A 21427-nucleotide genomic window follows, 5' to 3' on the forward strand; every position below is an offset into this window, starting at 1 on the left:
GTCTTGATTACTGTAGCTTTGTAGTATAGTCTGAAGTCAGGGAGCCTGATTCCTCCAGCTCCGTTTTTTATTCTCAAGATTGCTTTGGCTATTTGGGGTCTTTTGTGTTTCCATACAAATTGTGAAATTTTTGTTCTAGTTCTGTGAAAAATACCAGTGGTAGTTTGATAGGGATTGCATTGAATCTGTAGATTGCTTTGGGTAGTAGAGTCATTTTCACAATGTTGATTCTTCCAATCCAAGAACATGGTATATCTCTCCATCTTTTTGTGTCATCTTTAATTTCTTTCATCAGTGTCTTATAATTTTCTGCTTACAGGTCTTTTGTCTCCTTAGGTAGGTTTATTCCTAGATATTTTATTCTTTTTGTTGCAATGCTAAATGGGAGTGTTTTCTTGGTTTCACTTTCAGATTTTTCATCATTAGTGTATAGGAATGCCAGAGATTTCTATGCATTAATTTTGTATCCTGCTACTTTACCAAATTCATTGATTAGCTCTAGTAGTTTTCTGGTAGCATCTTTAGGATTCTCTGTGTATAGTATCATGTCATCTGCAAACAGTGACAGCTTTACTTCTTCTTTTCCAACTTGGATTCCTTTTATTTCCTTTTCTTCTCTGCTTGCTGTGGCTAAAACTTCCAAAACTATGTTGAATAAGAGTGGTGAGAGTGGGCAACCTTGTCTTGTTCCTGATCTTAGTGGAAATGCTTTCAGTTTTTCACCATTGAGGATGATGTTGGCTGTGGGTTTGTCATATATGGCCTTTATTATGTTGAGGAAAGTTCCCTCTATGCCTACTTTCTGCAGGGTTTTTATCATAAATGGGTGTTGAATTTTGTCGAAAGCTTTCTCTGCATCTATTGAGATGATCATATGGGTTTTCTCCTTCAGTTTGTTAATATGGTTTATCACGTTGATTGATTTGCGTATATTGAAGAATCCTTGCATTCCTGGAATAAACCCCACTTGATCATGGTGTATGATCCTTTTAATGTGCTGTTGGATTCTGTTTGCTAGTATTTTGTTGAGGATTTGTGCATCTATGTTCATCAGTGATATTGGCCTGTAGTTTTCTTTCTTTCTTTGTGACATCCTTGTCTGGTATCAAGGTGATGGTGGCCTTGCAGAATGAGTTTGGGAGTGTTCCTCCCTCTGCTATATTTTGGAAGAGTTTGAGAAGGATAGGTGTTAGCTCTTCTCTAAATGTTTGATAGAATTCGCCTGTGAAGCCATCTGGTCCTGGGCTTTTGTTTGTTGGAAGATTTTTAATCACAGTTTCAATTTCAGTGCTTGTGATTGGTCTGTTCGTATTTTCTATTTCTTCCTGATTCAGTCTTGGCAGGTTGTGCATTTCTAAGAATTTGTCCATTTCTTCCAGGTTGTCCATGTTATTGGCATAGAGTTGCTTGTAGTAATCTCTCATGATCTCTTGTGTTTCTGCAGTGTCAGTTGTTACTTCTCCTTTTTCATTTCTAATTCTATTGATTTGAGTCTTCTCCCTTTTTTTCTTGATGACTCTGGCTAATGGTTTATCAATTTTGTTTATCTCCTCAAAGAACCAGCTTTTAGTTTTATTGATCTTTGCTATCATTTCCTTCATTTCTTTTTCATTTATTTCTGATCTGATTTTTATGATTTCTTTCCTTCTGCTAATTTGGGTTTTTTTTGTTCTTCTTTCTCTAATTGCTTTAGGTGCAAGGTTAGGTTGTTTATTCGAGATGTTTCCTGTTTCTTAAGGTGGGCTTGTATTGCTATAAACTTCCCTCTTAGAAGTGCTTTTGCTGCATCCCATAGGTTTTGGGTCGTTGTGTCTCCACTGTCATTTGTTTTTAGGTATTTTTTTATTTCCTCTTTGATTTCTTCAGTGATCACTTCGTTATTAAGTAGTGTATTGTTTAGCCTCCATGTGTTTGTATTTTTTACAGATCTTTTCCTGTAATTGATATCTAGTCTCATAGTGTTGTGGTCAGAAAAGATACTTGATACAATTTCAATTTTCTTAAATTTACCAAGGCTTGATTTGTGACCCAAGATATGATCTATCCTGGAGAGTGTTCCATGAGCACTTGAGAAAAATGTGTACTCTGTTGTTTTTGGATGGAGTGTCCTATAAATATCAATTAAGTCCATCTTGTTTAATGTATCATTTAAAGCTTGTGTTTCCTTATTTATTTTCATTTTGGATGATCTGTCCATTGGTGAAAGTGGGGTGTTAAAGTCCCCTACTATGAATGTGTTACTGTTGATTTCTCCTTTTATGGCTGTTAGTATTTGCCTTATGTATTGAGGTGCTCCTATGTTGGGTGCATAAATATTTACAATTGTTATATCTTCTTCTTGGATTGATCCCTTGATCATTATGTAGTGTCCTTCTTTGTCCCTTATAATAGTCTTTATTTTAAAGTCTATTTTGTGTGATATGAGAATTGCTACTCCAGCTTTCTTTTGGTTTCCATTTCCATGGAATATCTTTTTCCATCCCTTTACTTTCAGTCTGTATGTGTCTCTAGGTCTGAAGTGGGTCTCTTGTAGACAGCATATATATGGGTCTTGTTTTTGTATCCATTCAGCCAATCTGTCTTTTGGTGGGAGCATTTAGTCCATTTACATTTAAGTTAATTATCGACATGTATGTTCCTATTCCCATTTTCTAAATTGTTTTGGGTTCGTTATTGTAGGTCTTTTCCTTCTCTTTTGTTTCTTGCCTAGAGAAGTTCCTTTAGCATTTGTTGTAAAGGTGGTTTGGGGGTGCTGAACTCTCAGCTTTTGCTTGTCTATAAAGGTTTTAATTTCTCCATCAAATCTGAATGAGATCCTTGCTGGGTAGAGTAGTCTTGGTTGCAGGTTTTGCTCCTTCATCACTTTCAGTATGTCCTGCCATTCCCTTCTGGCTTGTAGGGTTTCTGCTGAGAGATCAGCTGTTAACCTTATGGGGATTCCCTTGTGTGTTATTTGTTGTTTTTCCCTTGCTGCTTTTAATATGTTTTCTTTGTATTTAGTTTTTGACAGTTTGATTAATATGTGTCTTGGCATATTTCTCCTTGGATTTATCCTGTATGGGACTCTCTGTGCTTCCTGGACTTGATTAACTATTTCCTTTCCCATATTAGGGAAGTTTTCAACTATAGTCTCTTCAAGTATTTTCTCAGTCCGTTTCTTTTTCTCTTCTTCTTCTGGAACCCCTATAATTCGAATGTTGGTGTGTTTAATGTTGTCCCAGAGGTCTCTGGGACTGTCCTCAGTTCTTTTCATTCTTTTTTCTTTATTCTGCTCTGCAGTAGTTATTTCCAGTATTTTATCTTCTAGGTCACTTATCCGTTCTTCTGCCTGAGTTATTCTGCTATTGATCCCATCTAGAGTATTTTTCATTTCATTTATTGTGTTGTTCATCATTGTTTGTTTCATCTTTAGTTCTAGGTCCTTGTTAAATGTTTCTTGCATGTTGTCTATTCTATTTCCAAGATTTTAGATCATCTTTACTATCATTATTCTGAATTCTTTTTCAGGTAGACTGCCTATTTCCTCTTTATTTGTTAGGTCTGGTGGGTTTTTATCTTGCTCCTTCATCTGCTGTGTGTTTTTCTGTCTTCTCATTTTGTTATCTTACTGTGTTTGGGGTCTCCTTTTTGCAGGCTGCAGGTTCGTAGTTCCCGTTGTTTTTGGTGTCTGTCCCCAGTGGTAAGGTTGGTTCAGTGGGTTGTGTAGGTTTCCTGGTGGAGGGGCCTAGTGCCTGTGTTCTGGTGGATGAGGCTGGATTTTGTCTCTCTGGTGGGCAGGTCCACGTCTGGTGGTGTGTTTTGGTGTGTCTGTGGACTTATTATGATTTTAGGCAGCCTCTCTTCTAATGGGTGGGGTTGTGTTCCTGTTTTGCTAGTTGTTTGGCATAGGGTGTCCAGCACTGTAGGTTGCTGGTCGTTGAGTGAAGCTGGGTGCTGGTGTTGAGATGGAGATCTCTGGGAGATTTTTGCCGTTTGATATTATGTGGAGCTGGGAAGTCTCTTGTTGACCAGTGTCCTGAAGTTGGCTCTCCCACCTCAGAGGCACAGCACTGACTCCTGGCTGCAGCACCGAGAGCCTTTCATCCACACGGTCCTCAATTTGGGATGATTCGTCTATTCATGTATTCCACAGATGCAGGTACATCAAGTTGATTCTGGAGCTTTAATCCGCTGCTTCTGAGGCTGCTGGGAGAGATTTCCCTTTCTCTTCTTTGTTCTCACAGCTCCCAGGGGCTCAGCTTTGGATTTGGCCCCGCCTCTGCGTGTAGGTCGCCGGAGCTTGTCTGTTTTTCGCTCAGACAGGACGGGGTTAAAGGAGCTGCTGATTCGGGGGCTCTGGCTCACTCAGGCCGAGGGGAGGGAGGGGCACGGAGTGCGGGGTGAGCCTGCGGCGGCAGAGGCCAGCATGACGTTGCACCAGCCTGAGGCTCGCCGTGCGTTCTCCTGCAGAAGTTGTCCCTGGATCCCGGGAACCTGGCAGTGGCCGGCTGCACAGGCTCCCCGGAAGGGACGTGTGGATAGTGACCTGTGCTCTCACATAGGCTTCTTGGTGGCGGCAGCAGCAGGCTTAGCGTCTCCTGCCCGTCTCTTGGGTCCGCGCTTTTAGCCGCGGCTCGCTCCCATCTCTGGAGCTCCTTTAAGCAGCGCTCTTAATCCCCTCTCCTCGCACACCAGGAAACAAAGAGGGAAGAAAAAGTCTCTTGCCTCTTTGACAGATCCAGACCTTTTCCCGGACTCCCTCCCGGGTAACCGTGGTACACTAACCCCTTCAGGCTGTGTTCATGCCGCCAACCCCAGTCCTCTCCCTGCGCTCTGACCAAAGCCGGAGCCTCAGCTCGCAGCCCCACCCACCCCGGCGGGTGAGCAGAGAAGCCCCTCGGGCTGGTGAGTGCCGGTCAGCACCGATCCTCTGTGCAGGAATCTCCCCACTTCGCCCTCCACACCTGTTGCTGCACTCTCCTCCGTGGCTTCGAAGCTCCCCCACTCCGCCACCCGCAGTCTCCGCCCGCGAAGGGGCTTCCTAGTGTGTGGAAACCTTTCCTCCTTCACAGCTCCCTCCCACTGGTGCAGGTCCCGTCCCTATTCTTTTGTCTCTGTTTATTCTTTTTTCTTTTGCCCTACCCAGGTACATGGGGAGTTTCTTGCTTTTTGGGAGGTCTGAGATCTTCTGCCATTGTTCAGTAGGTGTTCTGTAGGAGTTGTTCCCCGTGTAGATGTATTTATGGTGTATCTGTGGGGAGGAAGGTGATCTCCACGTCTTACTCTTCCACCATCTTCCCCTCGTCCTCCACATCTTCTTTATCCATTCTTCTGTTGATGAACACCTAGGTTGCTTCCACGTCTTGGCTGTTGTAAACAGTGCTGCTATGAACACTGAGGTGCATCTGTCTTTTCGAATTAGTTTGTCTTTTCCAGATATATGCCCAGGAATGGGATTGCTGGATCATATGGTAACTCAATTTTTAGTTTTTTAAGGAACCTTCCTACTGTTCTCCATAATGACTGCACCAGTTTACATTCCCACCAACAGTGTAGGAGGGTCCCCTTTTCTCCACACTCTCTCCAGCATTTATTATTTGTAGACATTTTGATGATGGCCATTCTGACTGGTGTGAGGTGATACCACATTGTAGTTTTCATTTGCATTTCTCTATTAGCCGTGTTGAGCATCTTTCCATGTGCCTCTTGGCCATCTGTATGTCATCTTTGGAGAAATGTCTATTTAGGTCTTCTGCCCATTTTTTGATTGGGTTTTTTTTTTTTTTTTATATATTGAGCTGTATGAGTTGTTTGTATTTTTGGAAGTTAATCCCTTTTTGGTCACATCATTTGCAAAGATTTTCTCCCCTTCTGTAGGTTGTCTTTTTGTTTTGTTTATAATTTCCTGTGCTGTGCAGAATCTTTTAAGTTTAATTAGGGCCCATTTGGACTTCCCTGGTGGTCCAGTGATTAAGACTCTGCGCTTCCACTGCAGGGGGCATGGTTCGATCCCTGGTTGGGGAAGTTCCACATGCCATGTGGTGCAGCCAAAAAAAAAACAACAACAACACAGGAATTAGGTCCCATTTGGTTTTTTGCTCTTATATCCATTACTCTAGGAGATGGATCCAAAAAATATTGCTGTGGTTTATGTCAAGGAGCATTGAGATGGATCCAAAAAATATTGCTGTGGTTTATGTCAAAGAGCGTTCTGCCTAGGTTTTCCTCTAGGAGTTTTATAGTATCTGATCTTACATTTACGTTTTAAAACATTTTTTATGTTTTAAAACATTTTATGTTTTAAAATGTTTTAAAAACATTTACGTTTTTAAATCCATTGAGTTTATTTTTGTATATGGTGTTAGAGAATGTTCTAATTTCATTCTTTTACATATAGCTGTCCAGTTTTCCCAGCACCACTTATTGAAGAGACTGTCTTTTCTCCATCGTATATTCTTGCCTCCTTTGTTATATTGGGTTGGCCAAAAAGTTTTTTCAGGTTTTTCCATAACATTTACAGAAAAATCTGAACGAACTTCTTGGCCAACCCAATATATTAATTGACCATAAGTGTGTGGGTTTATTTCTGGGCTTTCTATCCTGTTCATTGATGTATGTGTCTATTTTAGTGCCAGTACCATACTATTTTGATTACTGTAGCTTTGTAGTACAGTCTGAAGTCAGGGAGCATGATTCCTCCAGCTCCATTCTTCTTTCTCTGTTTCGACTGTTCAAGGTCTTTTGTGTTTCAATACAAATTTTAAAATTATTTGTTCTCTGAAAAATGCCATTGGTAATTTGATAGGGCTTGCACTGAATCTGTAGATTGCCTTGGGTAGTATGGTCATTTTAACAATATTGATTCTTCCAATCCAAGAACATGGTTTCCATTTGTTAGTGTCATCTTCATTTTCCTTCATCAGTGTCTTGTAATTTTCAGAGTACAGGTCTTTTGCCTCCTTAGGTAGGTTTATTCCTAGGTATTGTATTCTTTTTGATGTGATGGTAAATGGGATTCTTTCCTTAATTTCTCTGATATTTCATTGTCAATGTATAGAAATGAGACAGATTTCTGTATATTAATTTTGTATCCTGCAAATTTACAGAAATCATTGATGAGCTCTAGTAGTTTGCTGGTGGCATCTTTAGGATTTTCTGTGTATAGTAACAAGTGGTCTGCAAACTGACAGTTTTACTTCTTCCTTTCCAATCTGGATTCTTTTTATTTTTTTCTTCTCTGATTGCCATGGCTAGGACTTCCAAAACTATGTGGAATAAAAGTGGTGAGAGTGGCATCCTTGTCTTGTTCCTGGTCTTAGAGAGAATGCTTTCAACTTTTCATCATTGAGTATGATGTTAGTTGTGGGTTTGCCCTATATGGTCTTTATTGTGTTTAGGTTATGTTCCCTATATGCCCACTTTCTGGATAGTTTTTTATCATAAATGATGTTGAATTTTATCAAAAGCTTTTTTTATCTATTAAGATGATCATATGGTTTTTAGTCTTCAGTTTAATATGGTGTATCACATTGATTGATTATGGATATTGAACAATCCTTGCAACCCTGGGATAAATCCCACTTGATCATGGTGTATGATCCTTTTTATGTATTGCTGGATTTGGTTTGCTTTTAAGCTCAAACCTCAGTTCACAGATTTGTTAACAGTGAGAGCTGTCCATTCTGTAACTTCCAAATCAAGATAATTATTTAGCTGCTTTGAGAATTATCAGCACAGTAGTTCTGTACTTGATGACATGCATGGGAGATGCAAAAATCCCTCTGCAGTTTTGTAAGTTTTTACACTTGACTATAACTCAGAAAAACAGAAAATTTTATTAACCATTTCAAATTTTGGTCTGTGCTGTTCTTACCAATTTACTTCTAATCATTCCAATATTTCAGATATATCCATGGGTACCCACTGAAACACTGTATTTCCATTTGAAAGGGTAGATTTCCAGAATGATGAAAAAAATGTGAAAGTCAAGAAGAAGGAGAGAGACAGTATCTTACAATATATATAGTAGAAGGAAGCAAATGCCTTAAGGAAATAATGTTAAAATACAACTTTGAGAAGAGTGCCATGACTGATTTAAAATAGCATTCAGTACCACCAGCTCTGGATTAACAGAAACATATACTCAAGTTATGAGAAGAGTTGTGGCCTAAATGCTCTATTTTCGCAGCTTCTTTACAGTTTGCACCGTAACATGCAGGTATTGTTGAGCCCAGAGGGACATCATTCACATATATGATTTCAACTGGTAGGAATTCCAGTTAGCATTACACTAGAAATTTCAAGGAAGAACTTTAAGTCACAAACCCTGTTGAAACATCCCCAAATATGCATTTACCAGAAACCTAAACTGGCTTTACCTGCGTGATAAAATAGTCCTGATTATTACCTCTGAGGGCTTCAGCTAGGTGTAACATCAACTATTTCAGCCTACTCCCTGAACTCTCTTTACAAACACAGTCAAACCACAGAAAATAAGATACTTTTTTCCAACAAGATATTTGCTCACATGCTGCTTCACAGGGCTACCAAGCTGTCCACTAGTTTATTTCACACCAGGAGAGGGACTCAGCTTGCCTTCTGGATTAGATCTTTCCATCAGAAACTTAAGACTATGCAGTGTGCCTTTGGGATACTAATAGTGCTTATTTTGCAGTAACGTTTTTATTGATATTAAGGCCTTTTTAAGACAATGGTTGAGGATTCTGGTATAACTGCCACATCTTATAAATTCCATTTCTCCTATTTTTTATGGTGATGTAAATAACTGATGGTGACCTACATATGTATATAAGCTTTCTATGAAAATAACAAAAAATTTGATTTAAAAATATTTTCTTTTCTAAAAAGGATGTGTGCATGTAAATGTATGTCTACATATACAAAGAGCCTTCCAAATGTTTTATTCCTCCCCCCATAAAAGTTTATAATTTTCTGAAGTTTGTAGCTGTAACAATATTTAATGATATGAATATGTCATAATGATAATCAGAATATGTGGATTTTACCGGCGTGTGTTAAACTTACATATACCTTATATGGGCCAAATGTTTTTGCTAATAGTCTGCTTATTTCTTCACATAGGGTTCATGTCTGTACTAGCTATGCATGAGTTTTTAGACATTTTTAAGTTTGCTTTTCTCTTGTGGTAAGATATAATGTGCTACAGTTTGAATACCATTCTTTAAAAACCCAGGGAATCCAACTTATATTAGAATACAAAGTCGTAATGATGATGTGTTTGTGCTCATGCTGATGAAGTACAGCTGAGCTCTTGAGATTTTTTTTTAATATTCTTAGTATTTAAAAGGACGTTCAAGGTAATACTTAAAAATAACACTAGAATTTCAGAATATGACTTGTATTAAATGTGTTTATAACTGGTAACAGATATTATTGCCAAGTATACCTACAAAATAAAGGTCTCATAAAAGGAATTAATTCCAATACTACTTTTCCTTTACTAGCTTAAAGGAAAAGTGCCCAGATGTTGAATGAATTTTATATTAAGACCTCAACTGGAAATCACGGCTTCATTTCACATAAGAGTGGGAGTTGTGTATTGTTATAAGTGATGTTTTAAGATAAACGGTGTTTTTAAGATTTTGTTTTGTGTTTCAACAAAGGAAATTGCTGCATTACAGAGTTTTACCATAGTTCAACTACCTAAAATGTTTTTCCTTACATACAGCTTCAGTTTTAAAACCACTGAACATGGGGTCAGTTTTCTTACAAATCTAATACTAATGTAGTTCTTTTATAACCATTTTCTGGATGTATTAAAAAAGTTATGTCATAACCTTGGCCCTTACAATCATAATTACCTTAGTGTATGTGAAGATATTTTATTTGTAATTTAGTGAAAACTGTGTATTAAAACATGTCCTAAAATTCAGTAGTATAAAAACATGTCCTTCTAAAATTAAATAGTATATCTGTAGTGGAAGCAATTCAAGTTTACATAAATGAGTTCCAGAAATAATTGTTCCAACTTACAGGAGAGTAGCAAAGTCATAATGATGATGTGTATGAGATTTCTTTTATGCCTTGATAAGTTAATTTATATTTTTTCTTTTAATTCTCAGATATTGTTATACTTGAAAAAATCTGTAGTCTAAGAGTCTTGATGTCCATCCCAAGTATAGTCAATGAATTACTAAATAATTTTAGAGATTATGTCTCAAATTGTATGTAGTAATCATTTTTAAAATTTGTTAAGCACTTACTATGGGACAAATGTTATGCTAAGTATTTTAAATACAGATAACAGAGATAACTTAATACATAACATATATTATTATATTTATAGTTGCACATGTAAAATATATTTTATATAATAGTGTCTATATTGTATATTAATGTTTTGAGTAGTTTAAATGTAAATTTACTATAAGATACAGGTCTAATAAAAATATTTTTTTACTTTTTATTTTATATTGTAGTATAGTTGATTAACAATGTTGTGTTAGTTTCAGGTGTACTGTGAAGTGATTCAGTTATACATATACATATACATGTATCTATTCTTTTTCAAATTCTTTTCCCATTTAGTTTATTACAGAGTATTGAGCAGAGTTCCCTGTGCTATACAGTAGGTCCTTGTTGATTATCTATTTTAAATATAGCAGAGTGTACGTGTCAATCCCAAACTCCCAATCTATCCCTCTCCCCCAACCCTTCCCCTCTGGTAACCATAAGTTTTTTCTGAGTCTGTTTCCGTTTTGTAAACAAGTTCATTTGTATCATTTTTTTAGATTCCATATATAAGTGATATCATATGATATTTGTCTTTCTCTGTCTGACTTACTTCACTTAGTATGATAATCTCCAGGTCCATCCATGTTGCTGCAAATGGCATTATTCCATTCTTTTTTAATGACTAATATTCCATTGTATATATGTACCACATCTTATTCTTCTGTCGATGGACATGTAGTTTGCTTCCATGTCTGGCTATTGTTAACAGTGCTGCAAGGAACACTGGGGTGCATATAGCTTTTCGGATCATGTTTTTCTCTGGATATATGTGTGGGATTGCAGGGTCATATGGTAGCTCTATTTTTAACTTTTTAAGGAACCTCCATACTGTTCTCCATAGTGGCTGTAACCATTCACGTTCCCACCAACAGTGTAGGAGGGTTCCCTTTTCTCCACACTCTCTCCAACATTTATTGTTTGTAGACTTTTTCATGATTGCCATTCTGACTGGTGTGAGGTGATATCTCATTGTAGTTTTGATTAGCATTTCTCTAATAATTAGTGATGTTAAGCATCTTTTCATGTGCCTCTTGGCATCTGTATGTTTTCTTTGGAGAAATGTCTATTTAGGTCTTCTGCCCATTTTTTGATTGGGTTGTTTGTTTTTTGGATATTGAGCTGCATGAGCTCTTTGTAAATTTTGTAGATTAATCCCTTGTCAGTTACATTGTTTGCAAGTATTTTCTCCCATTCTGTGGGTTGTCTTTTCATCTTGTTTATGGTTTCCTTTGCTGTGCAAAAGCTTTGAAGTTCCATTAGGTCCCATTTGTTTATTTTTGTTTTTGTTTCCATTTCTCTAGGAGGTGGCTCAAAAAGGATCTTGCTGTGATTTATGTCATAGAGGAAAACATAGGCAGAACACTGTAAGAGTTTTATAGTGTCTAGCCTTACATTTAGGTCTTTAATCCATTTTGAGTTTATTTTTGTGTATGGTGTTAGGGAGTGTTCTAATTTCATTCTTTTACATGTAGCTGTCCAGTTTTCCCAGCACCACTTATTGAAGAGGCTGTCTTTTCTCCATTGTATATTCTTGCCGCCTTTGTCAAAAATAAGGTGACCATATGTGTGTGGGTTTATCTCTGGGCTTTCTATCCTGTTCCATTGATCTGCATTTCTGTTTTTGTGCCAGTACCATACTGTCTTGATTACTGTAGCTTTGTAGTATAGTCTGAAGTCAGGGAGACTGATTCCTCCAGCTCGGTTCTTCTTTCCCAAGATTGCTTTGGCTATTCGGGGTGTTTTGTGTCTCCATACACATTTTAAGATTTTTTTCTTCTAGTTCTGTGAAAAATGCCATTGGTAATTTGATAGGGATTGCATTGAATCTGTAGGTTGCCTTGGGTAGTATGGTCATTTTGACAATATTGATTCTTCCAATATTTTTTTCTTTTAATTCTCAGATATTGTTATACTTGAACATATCTGTAGTCTAATTCTCAGATATTGTTATACTTGAACATATCTGTAATCTAAGAGTCTTGATGTCCATCCCAAGTATCATTGAATTACTAGAGATTATGTCTCAGACTTTAAAAAATATTACATACAGTTTTAAATATAAACAGAGAATTTAATACCTAACATTGTTATATTTATAGTTGCACATACAAAACATTTTATATAATTGTTTATATATTGTATATTAATGTTGAGTAGTTTATATAATACAATGTAATGTTATATATAAAATATAAATAAATGAATGTAAATTTACTATACAATACAGATCTAGTCTTAATTTTATTTCCCACAACCCCTCTGAAATAGGTATTATTAATGTCAATTTATAGAAGTAAGTGAGACACAACAAAGTTTAGTAATTTACCCAAGGTCTCACAGCTAGTAAATGATTGATTGATAGGATTTGAGTCAGTAGGCTGTGCTTTGAATCAGTAGGCTGTACACCCATTTATGTTGTTGTTAGCCAAGTTTATGTCGTAATCCCACCAGTAGTCAGTCAGGCCAAAAATTAGGTTTAAAAACTTAACTCACGGGCTTCCCTGGTGGTGCAGTGGCTGAGAGTCCGCCTGCCGACGCAGGGGACACGGGTTTGTGCCCCGGTCCAGGAAGATCCCACATGCCGCAGAGCAGCTGGGCCCGTGAGCCATGGCCGCTGAGCCTGCGCGTCCAGAGCCTGTGCTCCGCAACGGGAGAGGCCACAACAGTGAGAGGCCTGCGTGTGGCAAAAAAAAAAAAAAACTTTAACTTACACATTCATATAACAGTGATTGCTAAGCTGAGTTTGGAGATAGCCAATCATAAAACCAAATGAGTAGTGATAGAAGAGGGTACTAAGAATTCTAAAATTGTAGTAGAGATTTCAAAACCTGGATTGTGATCATTTTTCACATGAATTTAGGAAGCCACTACGTACTTTCTGTACTTTTTATACCAGCAAAATCAATCTCTGTCTTAGATTCTTGAGCAGCTCAGACCTGTAAAACCAACAGATGGGATCTGAGGCTTTTTTTAAAGTTATGAAAGTGGTACATACACATTAGAGAACAAAGTAGAATTAAAAAAAAAACAAGAAAAGTCACTTAGAACCCTGTCATCAGTAAGGAACATTATTGCCATTTTGGAGTCCTTCTTTCTAATGATCTGTCCATACACATGTTCACACAGTGGAGATCATACTCCACAGTACAACATAGTATCATAAGTTTCTTACCACATCATTAAATTTTTTTAACGTCATTTTAAATTATTGTATGATAGTCCATTTTTATATGCTGTCAAACTATTGCTTCTCAAATCTTTCTCCCCACCAAAGAGCTAACTCCGAATGACATGGGGACTAGAGATTTAACTAAAAGTGGACAATCACATGCAGGAAATTGCTTCGAAGTCTGTATTATTTCAACAATTTATAGAAATTTTGCATTTTACTTGGTATATCTACATTTATTTTCATATTTAAAAATATTAACTCTCTCATATCCTTGAGTAAAATTAGTGCTCCAGGAAGATGTACTGTTTATAGCCTATGGCTCCACACCTTCTTGCACTTATTTGGATGTTGTTGCCCTTGCTCATAGGAGTTCAAAAATACCATGAGCACGGACAGCAGCACCAGAATAAAACACGTCCTTCCAATCACATTTCTAAGGATGACATGTATTCAGGTACAGAAGTCCCCATAGCGCTGGCAAAATTCATAGTCATTCCAGTGTACTCCAAAACTACACATAGCAGCTTTGGGAGAACTCTGAGAGAGGTTCATCTGCTGCTTCATTGCTCCTTTGCATCATCTACACATTACAAAGTGAATAAGGACCTGGTATCTCCTCTTTTAGACAGTGAGAAAGAAGAAGTGGAAACAATGAAGGCTGTTCATGAGGTTTAAGAAGAGGTGTCTAGAAAGAGGGATTGGCTTTAAGTGCTTTGCTGTAATGATCAGCATGAAAATTGCCTGTTTTTTTTTAACGGCTTTTACTATTAGTTCAGGTTGTAACAGATCTTTCTTGTTAATATCTTGCTTAAAAGTTTCATATAGAACTAGGCACTCACTACAAATTCCAGGTTTTTGTCCTCTTCCACATTTGAATTCCTATTAATTCATAGTAACTGCTGTTCTATAGCACTGTAGTATAGTGGTTATCATTACAAATAATACTTAGTAGATTTGGAGAGTGAGAATTATGAAAGTAAACTGCTTAACTCAAAGTCACTCAAAATCTTAGCGGCCAAACTGAGATGCATCTAACCAACCTCGGTGCTCGTCACCGACATCCTCATCTTGAAAAGTTGTAGCTGTCAGTCAGTTACCTGGTGCAGAGCTACACTATCCAATTAAAACAAACAAAAAATTAAAACGTTCCAAATTGAATAAATATTCAGCAATAAATAGAAATGTATATAACAGGTGGCAAAAAGTTGCAACAAAGCTTCCACGTTACTTCCATTTGTGGGCTCTAATACATGATACAGTTCAACTCTGGGCATTTGTAAGATTCCAAAGAGATGTCAGCACTGTTTCGGGGAAACAGATTTTGAGTTAGGGCAATGAGGACTAGGATTAAATGAGTTGGGATATATGAGTTTTGTGTTTAAAAGGAAAAAAATCTATCTTTTGGAAAAATTAATCTTTGCTTCAAAGTTTTTTCTTTTTTTACTGAAAATATCTTCAAAATCTATTGTGATTCCTTCCAGAGATGGTTTGAATCATTTCCTCTAGTTGGTATTACAGATAGATCAGAGATACCTTCACTCCTCTAGCTAGATAGTTTTGATTTAATCTTTTTGTGTGTGTGTGTGTGTGTGTGTGTGTTTTCCCTAACATTTGGTTTAACCTAACTTAGCCTTCCTGAATTATGTTTAGTACTTATTTTTTTTCAAGAAAAGAATAGCTTTCTCAAATAAAATTTATCATCTGCAAATTCCATTGCATTTGGCCAGTATTAATTATAGCAGCCTCACAGAGTGGATAGATTTCTTGGGGGGGGTTTCCTGGTGACAGGTGCCATCTGCCAAGATCAAAGACACATGTTTATTACATCTAGAAGCTCTAAATCTTAAGACTTAATTTCCAATTATACTGTTAGATGGGTCTCTCGCTGTCACAGCATCTTTCCCAGTTTAGTAGTATTCATAGCTGTACTTTTCAGAGATGCTTGATATTCACGTGCCCTTCTCAGTATTCAGACAGAAACAAAATAACAATATTAGAAAAGTTCTTCGAAAATTACCAGTAGAATACAAGGAATTTAAACTTGTGTTTAATTCTAGATACTCTTCTCACCTAAAAGTAAGTCAGAACAGACAATATTTCAATGTATAAATTCTGTGGTAACTGATTAAAGGAAAGCTTGCTAGAATCTCTAATAGTTTTTGGAAGTAATTAGAAGCAAAGCATAATTTATTATCCCTCTCTGCATGACATAATGGAAATACTTAATAGAAAAATAAATGAAATCTCAAAACAGTAAGAAATGCAATTGACTAGACCATAATAATTTGCGATATTTAGTTACAGATACACAAAACAGTATAGACTTTAGCAAGAACCAGAAACTAATGTGTGTTCTTATGTATGACCAGAGTAAGCTTTATCTACAGCTATAATATTTTTTTCAAACTGGATATCATTCTGTAAGAAAGGAACAATTAGAAATAAGACTATCATCCAATTTTGTGTAGAACTAAATATTTTCATCCTGGAGGCTTTTGTTTTGTGTATGTTACATTGATATTGCTAGAATTGCAAACAGGATGATATATTTTTTTTTTACAAGTTACCTTCCCAGAGAAAAATATCATACTTATGAGAAAAATATGAAATAATGTATCAGATAATTCTTTATAATTTACATTTGATTATTATTGAAAGTATCATCTTATAATATTTCCATAGGCCATCAGGAAAGTTGGCAAGGGAGCAGAGACCCAGAGGGACAGGATGAGAACAGGAGTCAAGAGGGTTCTAGCCTCACTTCTTCATTTATTTGTGTCCTTGAATTTGGCACCTGTCAGTGGTCTAAGAAGAAAAACATTAAATAACTGTTGGCGTCTACTGTATCTTAAACCCATAAATGTTTCATGGAATAAATTTGACAACTTTTAACCTTTTTTAAAAATCTAGGCTTTTGATATTAAGTCAGATACAGATAAATGGAAATCCATGATAAAAGTGCCACCTCAAGTTACTAGCCCATCTCCTGGTGATCTGTATGGGATGGTGGTCTATTAACTAACTTTCTTTTCTCCTAATAAGATTACTTTCCATTCATGGATACCAGTGTCATTGGGTTTAACTTTGAGAAACTATTATCAGGGGACTGATCTGGAACCGAGTTCTCCACTAATGTTTCTGCTGGCTTTGCTTTTTCTCAGGCTAAGCGTTCTGCATTGGAATCTGGATAAAGTATTTCAGCAAAGCACTGAGTTTACTTCTGTCCAACCTATGGACTAATAGCAGACTCAAAGCATCTACTATTTCATTATTTCCCCCCTAGCATCAGCAAGGTATCACTTTACAGCATTATTAACTTGAAAAATATGCTACAAAGCATATTTCTCAGGAGTTTTGCTCTGACATGGGTGGGGTGTAGGGCCTGGTGGGGATGTTCTGTCAGGAGTATCCACGAGCTTGTAACAGTTTCCTCTGGTAGAAACTTCCCAAGGAAGTGCCTCCACCATAGTAGAGAAGGGCGAGCTGCATTGCCAAAGTGAAAGCTTTTCTTTTCCAGTTATTTTTGTTTTTTTTCCTTCTGTATCTTTTATTTCATATGGTTTAAAGAACAATATGTAGAATTGGGAAAAATTTTGTGTTAATTTCTCAGTTAAATTTCCAACACACCCTACCTTAGTTTTCTTGACGTTCAAAATGGGGACAATATAACCTATCCAACCGTAGTATATACAAAATGGAAAATGGTTTTTGTAGAAACAATGAAAAACTGTTTTCATATAAAATAATGAGATCATACTAATGTATAATATCTTTATTTTTAGCTCATCATTTAAATATCTCTTTAAAAATCTATGCAGATGGTTCACAAGCACCAGCCAGACCTCCTAAACCACGACCCCGCAGGACTGCACCAGAAATTCACCACAGAAAACCCCACGGGCCTGAGGCAGCATTGGAAAATGTCGATGCAAAAATTGCAAAACTCATGGGAGAGGGTTATGCCTTTGAAGAAGTTAAGAGAGCCTTAGAGATAGCCCAGAATAATGTCGAAGTGGCCCGTAGCATCCTCCGAGAATTTGCCTTCCCCCCTCCCGTCTCCCCACGTCTAAATCTATAGCAGCCAGGACTGTAAACACCAGAACACAAAGCAATTGCTGAATATTCCAGATGTGTGGAAAGGAGAAAAGTGAGATGGAATTCAAGAGAGAACGTCTCCTCCTCACGTGGCATCTTGAGAAGAGAAAGGCTCGGAAGTGCTGCTTCTCAGAAGACAGCTTCTTGCTCAGGATGCCAATGGCCACGGCTTCCTTATTTTTGCTAGCCATACTTTTAAATCAGGGTTGAACTGACAAAAATAATTTAAAGACGTTTACTTCCCTTGAACTTTGAATCTGTGAAATGCTTTTCCTTGTTTACAAGTTGGCAAAGTTGCAGTTTGTTTTTTAGTTTTGTTTGGGGACTTTTTTGATACCTGTACTGTGTTCTTGATAGACCCTCTGTACAGTGGTCAGGTCTGCTGTAACATTTTCTACCAACTCCCTTGCTGTCTGCGTCAACAGCTAAGTCACATATTCATTTTGATCGCTCCCATCCCACCCACCCACCCCCAAACCCAGGTCCAGTTCCATTTCTCCCATTTACAAGATGCTTTAAAGGTTCTGATTTTCAACGTATCAAATTAATGCAAAAAAAGTGTGTGGCCTTCACTACTGAGTCTTTTCTTTGGAAACCATCACTGTTGAGAGATGGGTAAAAATCTGAATGTATAAAGCATTTTTTGGTCAATGAATGCCTTTTATAAGGGGTTTTCATATAATATAGAAGAGCTTCCCTTTTTGTGTAAGTTTTGTGATCTTCCACACTCTCATCTTTGTCATCCCAGGGGTGTCACGGCGCTAAAAACAAAAACCTACAATATTAGAAAGCAACTACCGCAGAGGTGGGAGAATACGCTTGCACATGACAATGCCGTATTGAAGTTGTATAACGAGGTCCCCTGATATTTATGCCGCATTACCTTGAGGCATGCTGAATAAGAGGGCCGTCTCCCAGAAATACATTAATAATTTTCAGATAAAACTATCACCATACCTTTCCCGAAGTGGAATAGAGTTCATTTCCTGTTTGAGTGATTACACTCTGGTACCTAAAAAGTTTAGGAACCAGTTCATATTGCAGTGGAAACGTTACATCTTTGACGCACTGTTAAGTGCTAATGCTACTGTGGCACTGTTTATTTTTCTTTTGCAAAATTCTTAGTAATTTTCTCTCTCCCATCAAATTAGAGTTCGTATTTAATTTTTCGATTCTCTCATTCATTGCTCCACATTGCTCCATCCAGTCAGGTATAAGACATTTATATAGTTTTGCCTTTTTTGCAAAATGGAGGTTGGTTCTTCAGAAACCGTGTTATTACTTTTAATAAACCTACAAATATTTATTGGGCATCTATGATGTGCTCCACGCTGTCAGGCACTGTGTTCTTAAAGCACAAACCGTCACAAACTGATTCCATTGTAATATTCTGTTATCCTTTATCTGCCCTTTTGATGGTGAAAGTGTCTCTGCTGGACAAAGCCTGGAAGGGTTCCACCAGCGCTTTAGAATTTTCAGGCAATCTGCTTTTTTTTTTTTCTTATTTAGTGAAGAAATTAGACAAAACCAGGTCTGTGTTAAATGCTTGAACCCACAGAAGGCTTCCTAAACGTGGACTGACTGCAGGTTTGTGCACGTTTCTGCCACTCCTTTAACTTCACACAGTGTGATGTAAAAAGATGCATCTCATAGTGCGTCTTTCCTTCAGGATTTGAAAGCATGTAACCAAACATGTGGCAGAGCCAAAGGAAATTAACAGTCAAGACTTGTGTAGTCATTGCATTGACCTGGGGAGGGAACTAACGCATTCCTTTGTGAGCTGACATGTGCCCTTACTTGACAGTTTGATCTCCTGACATGAGGTACCTGAGGAGTCACAGGCCTTGGATAGTTTGTGCTTATATTTTAATTTCTTCAGCTGATTCTGAGCTGGTTCATGTCCCTGGAAGAGAATTTTTAATTTGCTTTAGATGTTCTTCCTGTAAGTAGGTATATGAGGGCAGTTTTTTACACTTTTAAAAACTGCATTGGCTAATTCTCCATTGCTTTATGAACCCCATGTTATGTCATCATGATTTTTCATTTATTAGTTTCTGATGTCATGTTGGAATAGCACTGTGGTTCTTTTTTTTTATGACTTGCTGATCTTAGGTACAGTCTAAAAGCCAAAAGTTGCCACTTCATTGTGATAATATTGTTATAACATTCTTAATAGATTAGGGAAGGATGTAAAATACGAATGTTAGGAAGTATAGTATATTCTCATTCAAACAATTCTCAAAAATGTGAAAATTCCCAGTGAGGATTAGAAGAAGACTGGTGACAATATAGAAAATTTAGGCCTGAATTTTTAAAAATCTATTTTGCAAAGAAAACTTACTAGCCTCCACCAAAATCTCTCTGTATCTAGTACTCAATAGCAACAATTAGTTTTATCATTAAAAAGAACGAATCAAAATTTTGTATGGAATGGAAAGAGCGAAACTTTCTATCAAACATTATCATGAAAAACCTATTGCTACCTATTACCTATGACTTATCAAACTCAAAAGTTTTTTTTTAGGAAATAATTAAACCAAAATACATTTTTAAATTATAAAAGTGACTAGCCATTAATGGTTGGAAATGAACCAGGTTTGGTTTCACTGTGATCCAAGAAGTTTGACATTCCTCCCATGTCTCAAGACTTGGTAATATGATTATTTTTAAAGCCAGTATGATATATAATTCATATAATTAAAACAGATTGTGGCCAACATTAACCTGCTCTCCCCTGTCCCCCAACATATTCTGGGGGTAGAAATACTTATCCTCAAAGACAGTCCAGTAAATTAATCTCCACAATCTCTTTTTCCCCTTGATGTCTGTAATATCTATCCTAGCCAGATTTTCTAGAATTGAATCAGCAGTGCTTACGGTGATCTTGAACTTCCTTCCACAAAGACGACCTTGAGCCCCTCCCCATCCATATTCCCTTGCCTATATTGCAAAGAGTAGTAGAGCCCTAACTGCAACTTCAAAGGGCCCATTGGTTAACTCAATATTTCACACACAAGAACACTTGCAAAGATTTTTTCGTAATGTGAATTTTTTCTCTTTCAGTTCCAGAAGCATTTCCCACAGTTTGGACATTATTTTTCCTCTCGGATCTTCAACTTGAAGCTTTAATTTGCACTGAATTATCTAACCTGGTTAAAAATTTAATCTTTCTCTTATGCTGACAGATTTGGAAGCAAATTACAGTATGTTTTCAACAATACAGGTACTGCCTGTTGACCTGGAATTTTAATGCTTCTAGGAAAAGTTTCCAGAAAATGACAGCAGTTGAGTGAAGGGTTTTCTTCCCAATTTACTATTTTATTTTTTTAATGCCTTTTTTAAACTTGTCTAATATGGCAAAATAGTTATGTGTTCAATTAATTTATATTTTATTCATCCTTTTTCAATTCTGGTTATTATGTAAACGCCAGTACTTTATCTGTTCTTTTAAGGTATTTTATAAAATGAATGTTAACAAAAGCAGAGTTGGTATTTTATTTTCAAATGAATGCAAACATTTCTTTCACAGCACTTCTATGTTGTATTTTTTTTCTTCGTGTTACGCAAAAGACATTTGACTTAAGAGCTAACTGGCCAAAGTGGTACAAAGTACCCATCCCAGATGATTTAGTTATTAAATACCAAAAACATATCATTTAAAGATATTTCACATAGATAAGCTACTCCCATGTCTTAGAACTGAAAGTCAAAGTTATATTAAGGTTCTGAGTAAGAAACATCATATCTGGGAAAGGCTGACGGTCTTCTGATGACATACCATATAATTGTTCATTCTTAACCAACAGTAACATTTATTCTTTACATTGATTTTTCTAATCATTTGTTACTGGCCAGTACATATTAGGGAGAGAACAATGGCGATAAACCATGTTAATAAGTGCTTTT

General features: G+C 36.9%; 1 protein-coding gene across 1 annotated transcript in view; it reads left to right on the forward strand.

Moving 5' to 3' along the window:
• Positions 1 to 21001, forward strand: part of CBLB (Cbl proto-oncogene B) — a 214354-nt gene extending 193353 nt beyond the window's left edge. The window contains exon 19 of the mRNA XM_033432235.2: positions 17245 to 21001. Within this exon, the coding sequence (XP_033288126.1) occupies positions 17245 to 17504 (260 nt within the window). The 3' untranslated portion in view covers positions 17505 to 21001. The remainder of the gene's footprint in view (positions 1 to 17244) is intronic.
• Positions 21002 to 21427: the final 426 nt, after the last annotated feature.

The sequence above is a fragment of the Orcinus orca genome, chromosome 5, assembly GCF_937001465.1.
Source record: "Orcinus orca chromosome 5, mOrcOrc1.1, whole genome shotgun sequence".
Lineage (NCBI taxonomy): Eukaryota > Metazoa > Chordata > Mammalia > Artiodactyla > Delphinidae > Orcinus > Orcinus orca.